This window comes from Camellia sinensis, chromosome 9, assembly GCF_055761805.1.
Source record: "Camellia sinensis isolate YWXY chromosome 9, ASM5576180v1, whole genome shotgun sequence".
Classification (NCBI taxonomy): domain Eukaryota; kingdom Viridiplantae; phylum Streptophyta; class Magnoliopsida; order Ericales; family Theaceae; genus Camellia; species Camellia sinensis.
This window is the reverse complement of record NC_138969.1, coordinates 159,159,207-159,174,739: the sequence shown is the minus strand read 5'-3', so window position 1 is coordinate 159,174,739 and position 15,533 is coordinate 159,159,207. Positions and strand designations below refer to the sequence as shown.

The 15,533-nt window shown below is 37.0% G+C and overlaps 1 protein-coding gene across 7 annotated transcripts in view; it reads left to right on the top strand.

Moving 5' to 3' along the window:
• LOC114322539 (protein MOR1) overlaps window positions 1-15,533 on the top strand; it is a 71,391-nt gene that overhangs the window by 23,092 nt on the left and 32,766 nt on the right. For 6 of the 7 annotated variants that reach the window (XM_082887869.1, XM_028269883.2, XM_082887868.1 and 3 more), the window contains exons 10-21: window positions 2,736-2,855; window positions 3,894-3,996; window positions 5,214-5,350; window positions 5,625-5,690; window positions 5,811-5,925; window positions 6,024-6,064; window positions 8,452-8,523; window positions 8,644-8,748; window positions 8,859-8,964; window positions 12,285-12,397; window positions 12,482-12,569; window positions 12,781-12,881. In XM_082887869.1, the coding sequence (XP_082743995.1) occupies window positions 2,736-2,855; window positions 3,894-3,996; window positions 5,214-5,350; window positions 5,625-5,690; window positions 5,811-5,925; window positions 6,024-6,064; window positions 8,452-8,523; window positions 8,644-8,748; window positions 8,859-8,964; window positions 12,285-12,397; window positions 12,482-12,569; window positions 12,781-12,881 (1,167 nt within the window). The remainder of the gene's footprint in view (window positions 1-2,735; window positions 2,856-3,893; window positions 3,997-5,213; window positions 5,351-5,624; window positions 5,691-5,810; window positions 5,926-6,023; window positions 6,065-8,451; window positions 8,524-8,643; window positions 8,749-8,858; window positions 8,965-12,284; window positions 12,398-12,481; window positions 12,570-12,780; window positions 12,882-15,533) is intronic. The other variant, XM_028269885.2, reaches the window with a different exon arrangement.

The window sequence follows — 15,533 nt, the reverse complement described above, 5'->3', positions numbered from 1 at the left end:
GGCAGCATCAGTGTGGGGAGACTGATTCCCGGAAGCAGCAGCAGCAGCAGTGTGATGAGTCTGATTCCTAGAAGCAGTAGTAGCAGTGTGATGAGACTGATTCCCGGAACGATGAAAGCTTCCTCGGGAAGAGCCACCGCGAGAGGAGTGGCTATTGGACGATGATCGGGATGGATTGCGAAAACAATCCTGTTGTAGATGACCAGGACCAAGTTTGTTGCAGTAGCGGCAGGATCGGACGGGGCAATTGACCAGGAGATGGGTTGAAGGAAGGCCCCGATTCTGACAATAGAGGCAAGCAGTGGTCCGTTGGGTAAATGATGGCCGGTACGGAGGAGTGGCAAGAACAGAGTCCACATGATGAGTGTGAAGAGTACCGAGACGCGTCTCCTCTGATAGCAATTCAGAAATTGCTTGTTCAAGAGTGGGCAAGGGATGACGATGAAGCAGAGAGGCACGTACGGGCTCAAAGGAGGCAGTAAGAGCCATAAGAAAGTGCACCAACCTTTGCTGGTTGCGATAGATAGTAAATAAAACAGCATCTTCGGGGGTATGCCAAGTTGGTTCTGAAAGAGCAAGCTGATCCCAAACAGAGTACATTTGAGAAAGAAAGTCATTAATGGACTGAGTGGATTCTTGGCGCATGCGGTGAAGTTGAGTCTGAAGTTGGTATTGGTGGGCAAGACCAGTAGTCTGGTATCGTTCTTTCAAGAAATCCCAGATGTCTTTTGCAGGGGTAGTTACAGAGTCAAGCTGAAAGCGACCAAACTGAAGACTGATAGAGGTAACAGAGGTATTACGAAACCAGGTGATGATTTGGTAATTCTTACTGTCCCATTCCTCAAGTCGGTCTTCAAATGTAGCAGTAGGAACAGTAGTTTCATTAGTGTCACTGTCTTTTATCGGTTTAGTCACATCCCCGGTGACAATTCGCCAAAGCTTCTTTCCTTTGAGGAAGGAGGACATGGCTTGGGCCCACAGAACATAGTTTGAACCATTCAAAATAACGGAAATAGGATGGGAGGCATCAAGACGATCCATAATACTAGTTGAATAGGGTTGAAAGTAATAGGATAGACCTGTAGGAGCAAAATTAGGTAAAACAGAGTGTACCAGTGAGTTCGGAAGGTCGAAAATAGCCAGGAAAGGTATGCTGGACAGAGATGATGTCAGCAAAGATGTCAGCGGCGCACGTTAGCAGAGTGCAGAAAGGAGCACGTTAGCAGGAAGCGGAGGTGCACGATAGCTGTCAGGCGCAGACGCGGCGCACGGTAGTTGTTTCGGCGCACGCGGGTGCACAGTAGTGAAATGGCGCACGAGAGGCGCACAGTAGCAGGCGCGGCGTACGGAAGAGATAGGGCTGACGTCAGCCGCGGGTTGTGTGGGCGCGTGTGGTCGCCTGTCGGAAGTGACAGACGACGGATGGCGCGTGCGGGCGCGTATGAGAGTGGTGGCGGAACTGATGACGCGCAGTGGACAACGGCGGTGCGTGTGGGCGCGTGGAAGGTTGTCTGAGGCCGGGCTTGGTGCCGTTGGGCTCGTGAGGAAATTTCGAGTGGTTTGGTGTAGTGCCGCTGTGTATGGGACTAAACACCAAAATCACAAATTGCCAGAAATGTAACTCTGGGCTCTGATACCATGAAACAATAATTTGAGAAAGTGAGAGAGGATAGAGAGAGAGAGAGAGACACAATTGTTTTATCTGTCAAAAAATGTAATTACACACAGAGAAGGCACTCTCTTTTATAGAGAGAAATGGATGCCTTGGATGCCTTGGAGAATGTCCACCGAAAGCATGCCTATGATGATGTCCACCTAAAGTATACAATTATACAATTACCACCGAAAGTAAACTAAAGTATACAATTATACAATTATATACAATTTATATATTAACACAATGATACACTAACACACTTCATTGGAGATATATAGCTTCTGCTGCTCAGTGTCCTTTAAGAATTTTCTTTGACCTGCTTCTGCCAGTGCTTGCTATGCTAAAAAAGTTACAACTTGTTAATCAATTGACTACTCACATGATACTCATCCACCTCATTATCATAGCTATAGCTTCTGCTGGTTGGTGTCTGTTGAGGATTTTCTTTAACTTGCTTCTTCCAGTGCTTGCTATGCTAAAGTTACGACTTGTCAATCAATTGACTATACTACAAATTTATAAATTGTTAGTTGTACAACATAATGTGAGCTGATTCTATTTTCTACTCTTGAAGTCATCAATGTTTTGACACATATTGAACTCAAAAACTTTGTACAACTGAATTGATTGTTTGAGATTGTGTAATTGCACAAACTTAATAATATCATTCCATCTTTATGGCTAGTGAAGTTTGTGCCTCTCGGATTGTGAGAATTTATCTTTGGTGGCTAGGTTGCTTGTGTTGCTTGCCTGTAGGTGTGGTTTTGTTGCCCTCATGGGCGTGTCTCTGGGAGCCCTTTGAGTTCGTGTTTTGGAGCTTTGTTGTATGTCTTTCTTTTTGGTAATAAAATGATTACTCACCAAAAATAAAAGGGCAACTGAAGTTTCATTTTGATGCAAAGTTTAGGATTATGCTGTCTGATGTATCACTGCTCCAGTGCAAGCCTGATTTCTGAATCGGCATTTTTTAAATGCATCTATACTTATTTATTTTTTGCTTCTTTTAGCATATCTGCTTCTATACTTAATTTTTAACCCGCCACGTAGTTTCACTCATTTATTTACTTTTTTCTCGCAGCTCATTATAGATGTGAACATAGCTGTTGCAGTTGAAGCTATCCAGGCAATTGGGAATCTTGCTAGGGGCCTAAGAACCCATTTCTCTGGAAACTCACGCTTCTTATTACCCGTTTTACTTGTGAGCTTATCACTGAAGCTGTAGTTGCCCTTTTAATTTCAAGTTTGTGTTCTTACATTTATAGTGGGATGAGACATATTCATGAATTATGTCATGATAGCCAACATAGTTTGTGTAACTGTGTTTCCTTAATTCAGTCCCTGTTCTTTTATTACATTTGGAGTCACTGGAGGTGGCATGCATTTTAGCTGTGGCTACTAAAATTTATTGCTATAAAAGAATAAGAAAAAAAAACTGCTTTTGCGATTGATCCTTTGTTAGTCTTTTTTTTTTTTTTTTTGTGTGGTTATTTTGTTTAACTATTATTTGGTTGGCTTCTTAGATGCTTTAACCCACAGCATATACATTTTCTGTTCTTGTTAACCTGCCTATGCTGACATGGAGCAAACATTTAAATTTATGCGGGTCAAAAAATTGATAGTTTAAACATTGTAAATGCCTTTCATTCCTTTATGTAATTTTATCAGCTCCATTTCTTTTTTTTTTAATAAAGATATGAAAAAGGATTGCCTGACATACTTTAAATTTGCTGGATGGAGAAATTTCAATGTGGTCCTATATTTATTGGTTTTTTTTTTTTTTTTTGGTGTTTGAAAACTCTCTTTTTATCTTTCTTACTTTGGTAATGTTGCCAGTTTCCTGTTTTCTACAGAAATCAAGAAATATGTTTCCTTTTTTTTTCTTAATTTACAAAAATAACATGTCTGGTACACATGTTTTCAAAACATGTAAAAACAAAAACAAGAAAACATGTTAGGTGTGCTATTGAAGGGGTGGTGGTAGGAGGTGGGGGGTGGTTGGATGCTATGACCGGCAGTGGGAGTGTCCTGAGGTGGTGGGGTGGGAATGAGGGAATGGAACTTTTTTCTTGATTCCTAAAATTTTGAAATTGTTTGAAAATATTACCATTTTTTTGAAACAAAACAGTTTCCAACATATTTTTGTTTCCAATTTTTCAAAAATTATGAAAACGAAAAATCACCAATTATGTTGATTAGTTGTGTCAGTTATTTATATAATAAGTTTCTTCTTCAATAGGAAAAACTGAAGGAGAAAAAGCCTACTTTGACTGAGGCACTTGCTCAAACTCTCCAAGCGATGTACAAGTCTGGGAGCTTGAATCTTGCAGATATTGTTGAAGGTAGGTTTCACCAATATTAAATTTATTGCATTCATTGTTGGAAACTTTTATGATGTCTTCTATTTTTGCCACATATATTGCCTACAAGTCTTTACTTATCAAAAAAATTCTACGAGGAGTCCTCTAAAATATGTATTTAATTAGTTTTCCTTCTTCATTTTGAGACTCTACATGTTGCAATTTTGACTGTTTTAGCTAGTAGAGCAGTTGATTGTTTTTTTTGTTAAATTAATTTATTATTTTATATCTTTTGTTGCACTAAGTATTCTTTGGTACATGAGAACAGAACAATCTATAAAACCAAAATGAGTTGGATCCCTATCCCTGTTATTTCCTCATTTAATTACGATTCAGTACTTATTTTTTTCTTCTTCTTCTGATTGAAAATTTGAAGGCTTCTTGATGCAGCTATGTTGGTTTTTTTTTATTTTTTATTTTTTATTTTTTAATGTTTAATTAGTTGAAGAGTTTGCCAAAGGGAAATATGAAAACAAGAGAATATATAAACATCTCAGCCAATCAACGCTAGCGTATATCACAAACTACAGCAGAAACCCCAAGTCTCAAATTGAACTGTTGAATTGTTTTGCTCCTCTCCTTGCTCAACTATCTATATCTTCATTTGGGGGCCATAGTGACCATTAACATTCCAATTGCCAAGGAAAGAACCATGATTCATGCATTTAATGACTACAAAATTGAGATCTGATATAGACTTATAGGTCACCCCAAATGAATTTTGTTCTGAAAGGATAATGATTAAGCCTTGAAAGGGAGGCTGCTCTCAAGTCTTTAATAGAATTCACTTTTTTTTCTCTTCATGAAATTACCTAATTTTTTTATTGGGTGGGAATGCTGGCATGATATTGAACTGGAACTATCGATGTTGTCTGGCGTAGATCGCATCAATATTTTATTTTTTCAATGGGGCCTTTTCTTGCCTTTTCTTTTTGTCCCCTTTAACAAGTGTTAGGAACCTTTAAGAATAGGGAATAAATGTTTTTGCTAAATAAAAATTATGTTGCTGTCTACTGGTTTGTATTGTCATCATGTTATGATTTATTGATGCGATAGTTTAGCCAATGGAGGGTGTCCTTTTTTTTTTTTTTTTTGGTCTCATTGAATATGAGAATTGTTCTCTTGATTTTGTATGCTGAACATTGTGGATGTTACTTATGAACTTCATGCCAATTATACTAAAATGCTGTTTACTGCAGATGTGAAGGCAGCGTCAAAAAACAAGGTTCCGCTTGTGCGCTCATTGACTTTAAACTGGGTCTCATTTTGTATTGAGACTAGCAACAAGGCTGTCGTTCTCAAAGTGCACAAGGAATATGTTCCGATATGCATGGAGGTTAGTGAATTTCATGCCATTATATCGAACTAGACTAATGCATATCAAATGTCTCAATGTTAGATTTTATGTTAGTGACTGAATTGTTATGACCTTAGATGTAAAACAGGTTCTTGATGTTAATTAGTGTTGCATCTTTTCCATGATAGCTCATCTTTAGTTCAAAATCTTAAGACAGTCATTCTTGAATATGGATCATCTTAAATTTATATCTTTATATATATATACTTATTTTTGATATTGTTAATTCTATGCAAAATCAAATTATTTGTAGTGCCTCAACGATGGGACTCCAGAGGTGAGGGATGCAGCCTTTTCCGCTTTGGCCGCAGTGGGTAAGGTACTCCTTGCAATCACATTGCAACTTGAACAATGTCATGTCTTCCTAGTAAAACTTGATTGTTTATTTTTTTCTAAGTTTGTGAATTATTCTCTCTCTCTCTCTCTCTCTCTCTCCTAGTTGGTTGGCATGAGGCCTTTAGAAAAATTGTTGGAGAAACTTGATGATGTTAGAAGGAAAAAGCTTTCAGAAATGATTGGGGGTTCTGGAGCTGGTTCAGTTGGTACAAGTTCAGGTTTGGAATTACTTTAGTGTTTTAGTTTTGGACAATGATTCTTCTGCTAAACAAATGTACTCTCTTTGAGGTTTTCTGCTATTGTCATGATATGCCAGTTGCAGTCCAAACTTCCAGTGGAAACATTTCTTCTGTGGAGGTGGGTTTATTCTTTCCTTCAAATTAATTCTTATGCTTTATAATACCCTTTATCATCAGATTATAATATAGGATTATTACTTCATCTATCTATGATCTATTGGAAACTTTAGCTGTGAGCTACTAGGAGTGAGGGCTTTATGAAGTAATACTGACACTCATGTTTTTGGGGAAAGGAACATCTATACATGTAATGTTTTGGGATATTTAAAAAGGGTTATGCTTTTACAATTTAGTCCTTCCTTTTTCTCTCTTCTATTAAAGATAAGAATCCAGGAAATTTTCATTAGATAAAAGATGAGATACAGTGGAAGGACCAAGTCAATAAGGAATCTATATAACCAAATATAAATCAAAGATGATATACTCTTCAGATCCGATAAAATTTCAAGGAGATTGAAAATGAGCCATCGTAGAAAGTAACTAAAGAAATTGTCCTAGAGGGATGGGGGTGAATAGGGAAATTCTAGTATTTTGTTTTTCAAGTCCTTTAAACCTAATTTATTCCTTGTTCAATGTGTTGGTTTATTGTCTTGAATAGCTCACAATAAAGTGACTTACTATTATATCCTGAAACCAATCTCTTAATGATGTCGAAGTTGTTTTCCATTTTTTTATATCATTCACCAAGTTTTATGCTCAGGGGTTATTCATCTAAACCATTAATTGCAACTAATCGTGTTCAAGTATTCATATTTTCAAGGTTAACAGACTCAATCATACATTCAAAGCATATAAAATGAAGTGCAAGTAATCTAAAAGATGACAACCAAGATTATAGTGGTTCAACACATTCCCTAATGCCTAAATCCACTCCCGGCCTACCTTGTGCCCACATCCACCAATCCAAATAGGTTTCTCTTATGTTCACTCTAAACTTTTACACCTATAGTTATTTCATTGGACAACCTAAAACCTTTACAACGTAGTATCAATCAACAAAATACAAATAATAGGATTTTCTCGGTGTTATTGAAGGCATGCTGAAGAGCTTGAGGCATGTGAGGCAGGCCCCTTTTTCAATTGTGCCAAATTTGTTAACAATGTGATATCAACCCTTTGATCTAATGAAACACATGTCCATGCATACCCGTGTCCGTGCCTAATTTGTTAAAGATGCGTGCTTAATTTGTTAAATGTCTGTGCCTCATGTTAAAGATGTGTGCCTGTGTCCGTGCTTAGCTGTCTTCTAAGGTAGTAATGATGCCACTGGTCTGGAACTCGATATCTAGCCTATGCCAGAATTGCATTGAATGCAAGTGGTAGATGGTTCCTTGAATTTCACTGGTTTTATTGTAATGCATCTCAACCAAATACTTGCCTTTTATAATCAGATTCTTTCTTTCTTGGAGAGAAAAAAAAAAAAAAAGAAAAAAAGAAAAAAAAGAAGAAGAAGTAGATTTGCTATTTGTGCAATGAAAATTTTTGACCATAACCCAAATTTTATGGCACATAGTGTGGTTGTTTGGGAAGTTGGGTTAAATTTTTGGGTTGGTTGTTGTATTGAAAAATGTGTTTGAGGTTGAAATGACAAATTTGCCCCTAACATTATTTTTCCCAAAATTGATCTACAGGGGAAAAATGGTCATTTAACTGCTTGTGGGGATGGCAGTGATAGCCTCAGCCTACACTGTGTTGGTCACAGTGTAGGCTGTCCGTGCGATAGCCACTGTTTTTCTTTTTTTTTTTTTAAAAAAAAATCAATGGGTTAGTGTACTGTTTGAGGCTAAAAGGCTTTTTTATTGGTTGAGGCTATTTTAGCCTCAAACTTGGGTTCCCAAACACCCCCAGTGTTGCACAATAATCAGGTCACTCTACCCTTAAAGTTTGTGCCTTGTGGCATTTCCTTGGTCTTTGCTTTGGGTCATGAGATGACTCATCTCATGCATTTTGGATTACAAATCTTTTTCATGGATGATATTATCATTTCTATTTTCATTGTGGTAAAACTATTTTCGAGTACTCGCTTGGAGAAGTGTAAAATCAAATCATGATATAGTACTCCCTCCGTCCCATTTTTTTGTCCACCTTTCCATTTTGGTCCATCCCAAAATATTTGTCCACTTTCTATTTTGGGTATTGAAATTTTTTAGATGTCCAAATTACCCATTATACACAAGTACAAACACATTTTAAAATTCAAAATCAAAGGGTATTATTATGGTAAAAGTATTTTAAATTTTGAATTGATGTGTAATGACTGCTTGTTGGATTCCCCAAAATGGACAAATAAATTGAGACGGAGGGAGTAGTTAATTTAATCCTGATTGCTGAATGCGTGTAAAATTATGATCTCATGAATTTACACTTCTAAGATGTCACTCCAACCTATATACTTTGTTGTGGTTAGATAACTTCAATATTGTGCTGATGATAATCTGCTTGCAGGCTTCAGAAGGATCATTCACCAGAAGGTCAGCAGCAAGCATGCTTAGTGGGAAAAAGCATGTTCAAGCAGCTGTGAGTATTGTGTTCTTATAATATATTTTTTGTAGCATATTTGGTGTTATATGCATCTTGTGTTAGATAACATTCCCTGTATCTGGGTACTCGATTGATCTAGTCTAAGTGTTTTCTTAGCCTGCTAGTAAGAAAGGAGGGGCTGTAAAATCAGGTGTCAATAAAAAAGGAGATGCTGCCGGTCAATTAAAAACATCAAAACCAGTTGAACCTGAAGATGTTGAGGTAAATCATTGATTTTGTTTTATCTATTTGATGTTTGTCCTTTTTTTGCTTATTCTCAATGAACAAACATTGAAAGTTACACTACTTCTTGGCCTACTTAATATTTGCAGCCAGCTGATATGACTCTTGAAGAGATTGAAAGCAGATTAGGTTCTATTGTGCAAGCAGATTCTGTTTCAAAATTGAAGAGTGCTGTATGGAAAGAGCGGCTGGAAGGTTATTCTCTATGATCAATTTGGAAGTTGTCAGTTTCTATGATTTCTCTTGAACTTTTACCACGAGTTTTAGTAATCATGATGGGTAATGCAAAAGTATAAAATTTTTTGACTTGATTTTCAGTGTATGAAACGTCACATGTGTGATTAATCAAATTTATGTGCCATTTTATTTGCCTATTTAGGTGAATTGCCATTTATTTTATTTTATTTTTTATTTTTATCATTTAGAAGGATGTAGCTGTGTATAGACAATAATAATATGTCTGAAATTTACCGTTATCCATAGAAATATATCTCACAAGGCCTAAGGCCCCGTTTGTTTCGTTGGATATAAAATGGAGGATATAATATGATGTGGGATTTAGTCAGGATATATAATGAATAGGATATAAGTATTGGATAGTATATCCCCCAAGTCATGTTTGTTGACTTGATATATAAGATTGGATATATGTTATGCATGTTTGTTTTACAAAATATATTGTGGGATATAACAAGTAATTTCCAAGATTGCCCTCATAATATTATATTATATTAAATTAAATTAAATAATATTATATTATATTAAATTCAAAATTTATATTAAATTAAATTCAATAATATTATATTAAATTAAATTAAATTAAATAATATTATATTATATTATATTAAATTCAAAATTTGGTTTAAATTAAATAATATTATATTAAATTAAATTAAATTCAATAATATTTATATTAAATTAAATTCAATAATTATATTATATTAAATTAAATAATATTATATTATATTAAATTAAATTCAATAATATTTATATTAAATTAAATTCAATAATTATATTATATTAAATTCAAAATTTTATATTAAATTATATTATATTAAATTCAATTCAATAATATTATATTATATTAAATTCAAAATTTGTATTAAATTATATTATATTAAATTAAATTAAATTAAATAATATAATATTATATTATATTAAATTCAATAATATTTATATTATATTAAATTCAATAATATTAAATTAAATTCAATAATTATATTATATTAAATTCAAAAAAATATATTAAATTATATTATGTTAGATAGAAAAAAGGGTAAATTGGACTTTTTACATCATATCCCCACCAAGGGGATATGATATAATGGGGGGGGGGGTGTGGTATTGTATATCCTCCACTTTTGGGGGATATACAATCCCACCGGATATTATATCCCCTTCAAAAAAAAATTGCAAACATGGGATATATGGACCCCACCGGATATAATATCCAATCCCAATCTTTATATCCCCCAATCAAACAGGGCCAATGAGCTTTTTCTGTTTTTAATCAATATCTTGTTGATTATGAGGAGTTAATTCGGTGGACACTTGGAAGGGAGAGATTCCATTTGTTCATTTATTTCCATGATTGTATCAGTTATATCAAGAGCATATAATTCTTCAATTGCCTCAATGGCCACATCTTCTTTACACTCAATATCATGGGACTTCTAGTTCTTTTGGAATCTGAATGATCTTGAAACCACCGAATTCTTTTCCTTTTTGGTGATTCTTGAGAATGTTTCTTTGTCTAATGTTTCCTTTGAAAAAGGGTGTGGATTCTTCGTTCTTCCAGGTTGTTCTCTTGGAAGTCCTGTTTTGATAGTCCTATTGACAATCCAAATGTACAATTACTTCCCCCTTAATGAGCTGATTTGGGATGCTTGTGTGCCCTCTTAAGGTTAAATTATTTGCATGGACATTTTTTTTTTGAACTGTAAAAAAAAAGAAAAAAAAAAGGATGCTTTGAGGTGTCATCACTGTATCCGTGGGCTTAGGCCCCGAGGTAGCCGGTTGCTGGCTTGATTTAACCCAACCCAAAGGAAGGGACCCACCATCAAGGCACCAATAGAGTCCAACCACATGCCACAGACGAGCTCAGGTTTCGAGGGGAGTATAGGCGGGATCTCCGAAGAGAGCCAGCTGTGAAGCAGCGGAATTCACCACTCCCAGGAATCTGGGTCACACTTGTGGAGAGGGATGCCTTCTCTACTAGGCCACCACCCCTGGTGGTTATTTGCATGGACATTGACTCATAAGAAACTTAATACAAATGATTTGGTTGAAAAGAGAAGGTCACGTTGGTACTAGTTTCCGGAAAGTACGGAGAATTTATTTTTGCGTTGTCCTTTGACTCTATCTTTATGGTGGAAAGTATTTCATTTGATGGAGGATTGGGATATACCATTCTCTTGTGAGAATTTGTTATGCATTAATTTTACAGGATTCGTTTCAAGTGCCTATGCTTTGGCTCTTTGGGGATGTGTTGTTTGTGCAGTTCTTTGGGTTTTATGTCTAGAAAGGAATGCTAGGATTTTTGTAGGAGATTGGGTTTGGGGTCCCTTTCTCTTAAAGGGATTCAATTATTTTTATTTCTAGAGATTGAAGTGCTATTTGTAGAGTGTGAAGATTCCTTTCTCCCCCCTCCCCCTTTTTTTTCTCTTCAGTTGGCTTCTTATCCCCTCTTCTTCTACTTTTTTACTTTTTAATAAATTTCTTTTGTTGCCAACAAAAATAAAAAAAATTCCTGAATAAGTTTCTGCTAGGTTGTGATTTGATTCCTCATTTGTAAGGTATGTTACCTAGAGATGGAACTGTTGTCTGATATAAGTGCTGAAACCTCAATTAGCGATCATTGAAATAGTGGTTGGATTGGAGTATGATTTGACCTGTTATTAAGTAGCTTAATAGGTGGATAAATATTAAAGTATTTGTATAAATTACTGGTTTAGTGTCTTGGCCAAAATTTTCTCAGGACCTTCTATGTGCAGAGGTGACGTGTTTATAATCATGCTTGTATGTGTTAAAACTTTTCTCTGTCTGACGGTTTGATTTTACCATTGTCAAGTCAATATTGCCTTATCCCTGTTGTAGGATCATTCAATTTCTTAGCTACACATACGCGACACATTTCATGTTGATTCATATCGTAGTGTGATAATCCCTGCTTCAAATTGTTCGTTTTTAACTTTTTATTTTATTTTATTTTTTAATTTTATGTCATACCTATAATGGCATCTTAGATTCGAGTTGGAAATCACTTGCTGATCATTTATTTTCTTTAAAGTTTGGGATTGTAGTAATTGTTATATGCCGTGTGCATGTTGTGATGTTGGGGTTTCTGGTTCAAATTTTATATATGTAGCAAGTAAAGTGATTAAGTTTTATCCTTTATATCCCTGTTTGGTTGTACATCCTTTATACCTTTTGTTTGTAATTTTGCCCGTGTTATACTCTCATCTCTTGCTGTTTCATTTAAGGCTTAACTAATACTTCCTCTCCCATTGTCGCAGCAATTGTCTCATTTAAAGAGCAAGTGGAAGGGATAGAGGAACTCGACCGGTCAGCAGAGGTCTTAATCCGTTTACTCTGTGCTGTTCCTGGATGGAGTGAGAAAAACGTTCAGGTATTTAACTTTTTTGCTTATCTTATTGGCGGGGAATGTATGGGTATTGATAGTTTATTGATCAGCATGTATGGAAAATTACAGGTCCAGCAACAGGTTGTTGATGTTATCACCCATATAGCTGCATCTGCATCCAAGTTTCCGAAAAAATGTGTTGTTCTTTGCCTTCTTGGTGAGTATTCGGGTTGTTAAACATCAAGGAGTACAGTGGGATTGTTTAAACATACTTGAATTGGATAATTGGTGTCTGGGGCCTGGTTTTTTCAGCCAGTGGCCTCTACCACATCTGGTTGGATAGTTTTTTGCTTAAGTTGCAGTTGTATTATGGCAGTTTCTATCCATTGACTGATTTATAATTTTGATTTAATATGCCTTATTGATAGGCATAAGTGAGCGGGTTGCAGATGTCAAGACCCGTGCTCATGCCATGAAGTGCCTTACTACTTTTTCTGAAGCTGTAGGCCCAGGATTTATTTTTGAAAGAGTAAGTCTGTCTGCACTTTTCATACTTCATTAATTTGGCTATAAATAAAGGTCTACATGTAGCATATACTGTAAGAAAAACTGATGTATTATTGATTGATATATATTGATGTATTACAAGATTGATATTTTGTATTACAAATCAGAGTGGCATTATATAGGAGAGGGTTTGGGTAGTAGGTGAGGAGTAGTGGAGTGTAGTAGGTGAGTGTGAGTAGTGGAGTGTAGTAGGTGAGTATGAATGGTAAATTCTAACAGCCCCCCGCAAACTCAAGGAGGATAGAAACTAACCAACTTGAGTTTGAAGAGAGGAACAAAATAATAAAATACATAAAAATAAAAAAGGATAGGAGACACTGTATGGTCGTGTCAGACCGTTGGTGAAGACACTGGATGGTGGTGTCATAACGTTGTAGAGGACACTGTATGGGGGTGTCAAACCGATGTAGAAGACAGTTTATGGGGTCATGTCGGACCGTTGTAGAAGACAGTTTATGGGGTCATGTCGGACCGTTGTAGAAGACAATGTTGTGACAGTTGTTGTGACAGTTTACGGTGTCTTGTCGGACCCTTGTAGAAACTAACCGGAATCTATGTCGGGACAGTTTACAGAGTCTTGTCGGACCCATAAAGGAGCTAACCGGAATCAATGTCGGGACAGTTTACAGAGTCTTGTCGGACCCATAAAAAAGTTGCACCCTCAAAAGGTGTGCCCAAAGTTGTCAAAAAAGGCGTGCCATCAAAAGGCGTGCCCAATTCATCAAAAGGTGTGCCATCAAAAGGCGTGTCCATTTTATCAAAAGATGTGCCATGAAAAGGCGTGCCAGTGTGTCGGGCGGCAAGAGGCGCGCGATGCGCGTGGCTGCCTCGGCTATTTAACCATGACAGAGCCTGAGGCCGATGCAGAAGCAAAAAAACTGCAAAATCCTCTGTAAAACTCTTCGTTGTGCTGAGAGAGAGAGGCTGTAACACTGTTGTGCGGAGAGAGAAACTCTGTAATACGCTGTAACACTCTGTTGCCCAGAAAAATGGCCTCGTCCTCGTCTTCCCGTGGACTGCTCACCCTCTTTCCCGACCTCAACGAGTCAACGAGAGAGAGAACTGGTGCGGTGGCACTGGAACCTCAACCAAACACCGCTGGGTATACTCCGTTGAACTTTCCGATGCGGTCTGTGGAGCAAAGAATGGCAGTGCTGTCGGATGTGGAGGCCAATCAGTATACTTTGAAGGTATGTGTGGAAAGCATGACGGCGGTCACAAACCTATCGAACCGGCTGCAGAGTAGGACAAATGAGGTGCAGCAATTAAACTCCCAACTGGCTCTGCTCCAACGCATGTATAAGGATGCGCGAGCAGAGATAAGTGTGCTAAAGGCAGAAAACAAGGAGCTGAAGCGGAAGGCCACCGTGATGTTTCGATTTGGAGGTCCGCCATATGCTGCAGTGGAGGAGCAGGGAGTAGTGATCATGCCCAGTGGAGTGGGAAACACGGAGGCAACACCGGCAAGGGCCGCCCAGGACGGAGGCAAGAAGAAAAGACCGGCGGCAGAGTAGAGAAGAAAAAATCCCGCCTGTGGATGAGGTTGTTTGTTTGTTTTTTTTTTTTTGTTTTTTTTTTTTTTTTTTTGTGTTTGTTTTGATGTAAAAGTGTGATCGGGGTGGATCCCCTGAGATGAATAAAAGGACGTTGAGTTTGGTGTGCAGTGCATCTACGTCGTTGTGTTTTTTTTTTTGTTTTTTTTTGTTTTTTTTTTTGGTGGAAAAAAAGAATAATAATAAGAAATAAAATGAAGTGGGGGATAAATGTGAAGAAAAATTTCGGAAGGTTAAAGTAATAAAAAATAAAATAAAGGAAAGAAGGTGATGGGTGTGCAAAACACTGTGTGGTTCGGGTCCTTGTCAAAAGAGGAAATAAAATAAATATAAAAAACTATGAGTGGGGAACAAGAGTGGGTGGAAAGAAGGAAATAAAAGAAAAACATAAAGAAATGGAGTGGGTGTGGCGTATGATAATACTGTGTAAGAATGGATCCAATAATTTAATTAATCAATAAAGCAGCAACTAAAGGTGATGAAAAAAAAAAATAATAATAATAATAAAAGAAAGGTGCACATGGGTTAGTTGGAAAGTAGAAAAGGAGAATAGGAAAAGAAAAAGAAAGGAAAAGAGGGAGACAAAAGTGGTGAATGATGGGCTCTGCTGTGGTTATATGGGTTTGTGCAAAAGTGGTGGATGTGGGTCGGACCCTTGACCTCTCAGCCCTTGGATCATACGAAGAGCTTTACAGAAATCTGGCCAACTTGTTTGGCATAGAAAGATCAGAGATGTTGAGCCAGGCATGCTCACTTTGGACTATCTTCCGCAGATCTCCACTTCAACAAACTTCACTCGGGTCTGTTTCCCCTTGGATCGCAGCGACTTGATTATGCTGTCCAACCACCTAGAGTTCCCATTGGCAACCTTACGGACAATCCAAAGGACAACAAGAATTTATCTTGCTGGCTCACCATGGGAATTTCTACCCAAAATTCAAAGAAAGATAACGAAACAAAGACACCTATGTTCTTGCTATTTGGCCAGCCCATTCTAACAGAACAGCAGATCTCTCAGAGCTGCTCATCTGATGAGAATCCAGAGAAGACACCAAATTTTT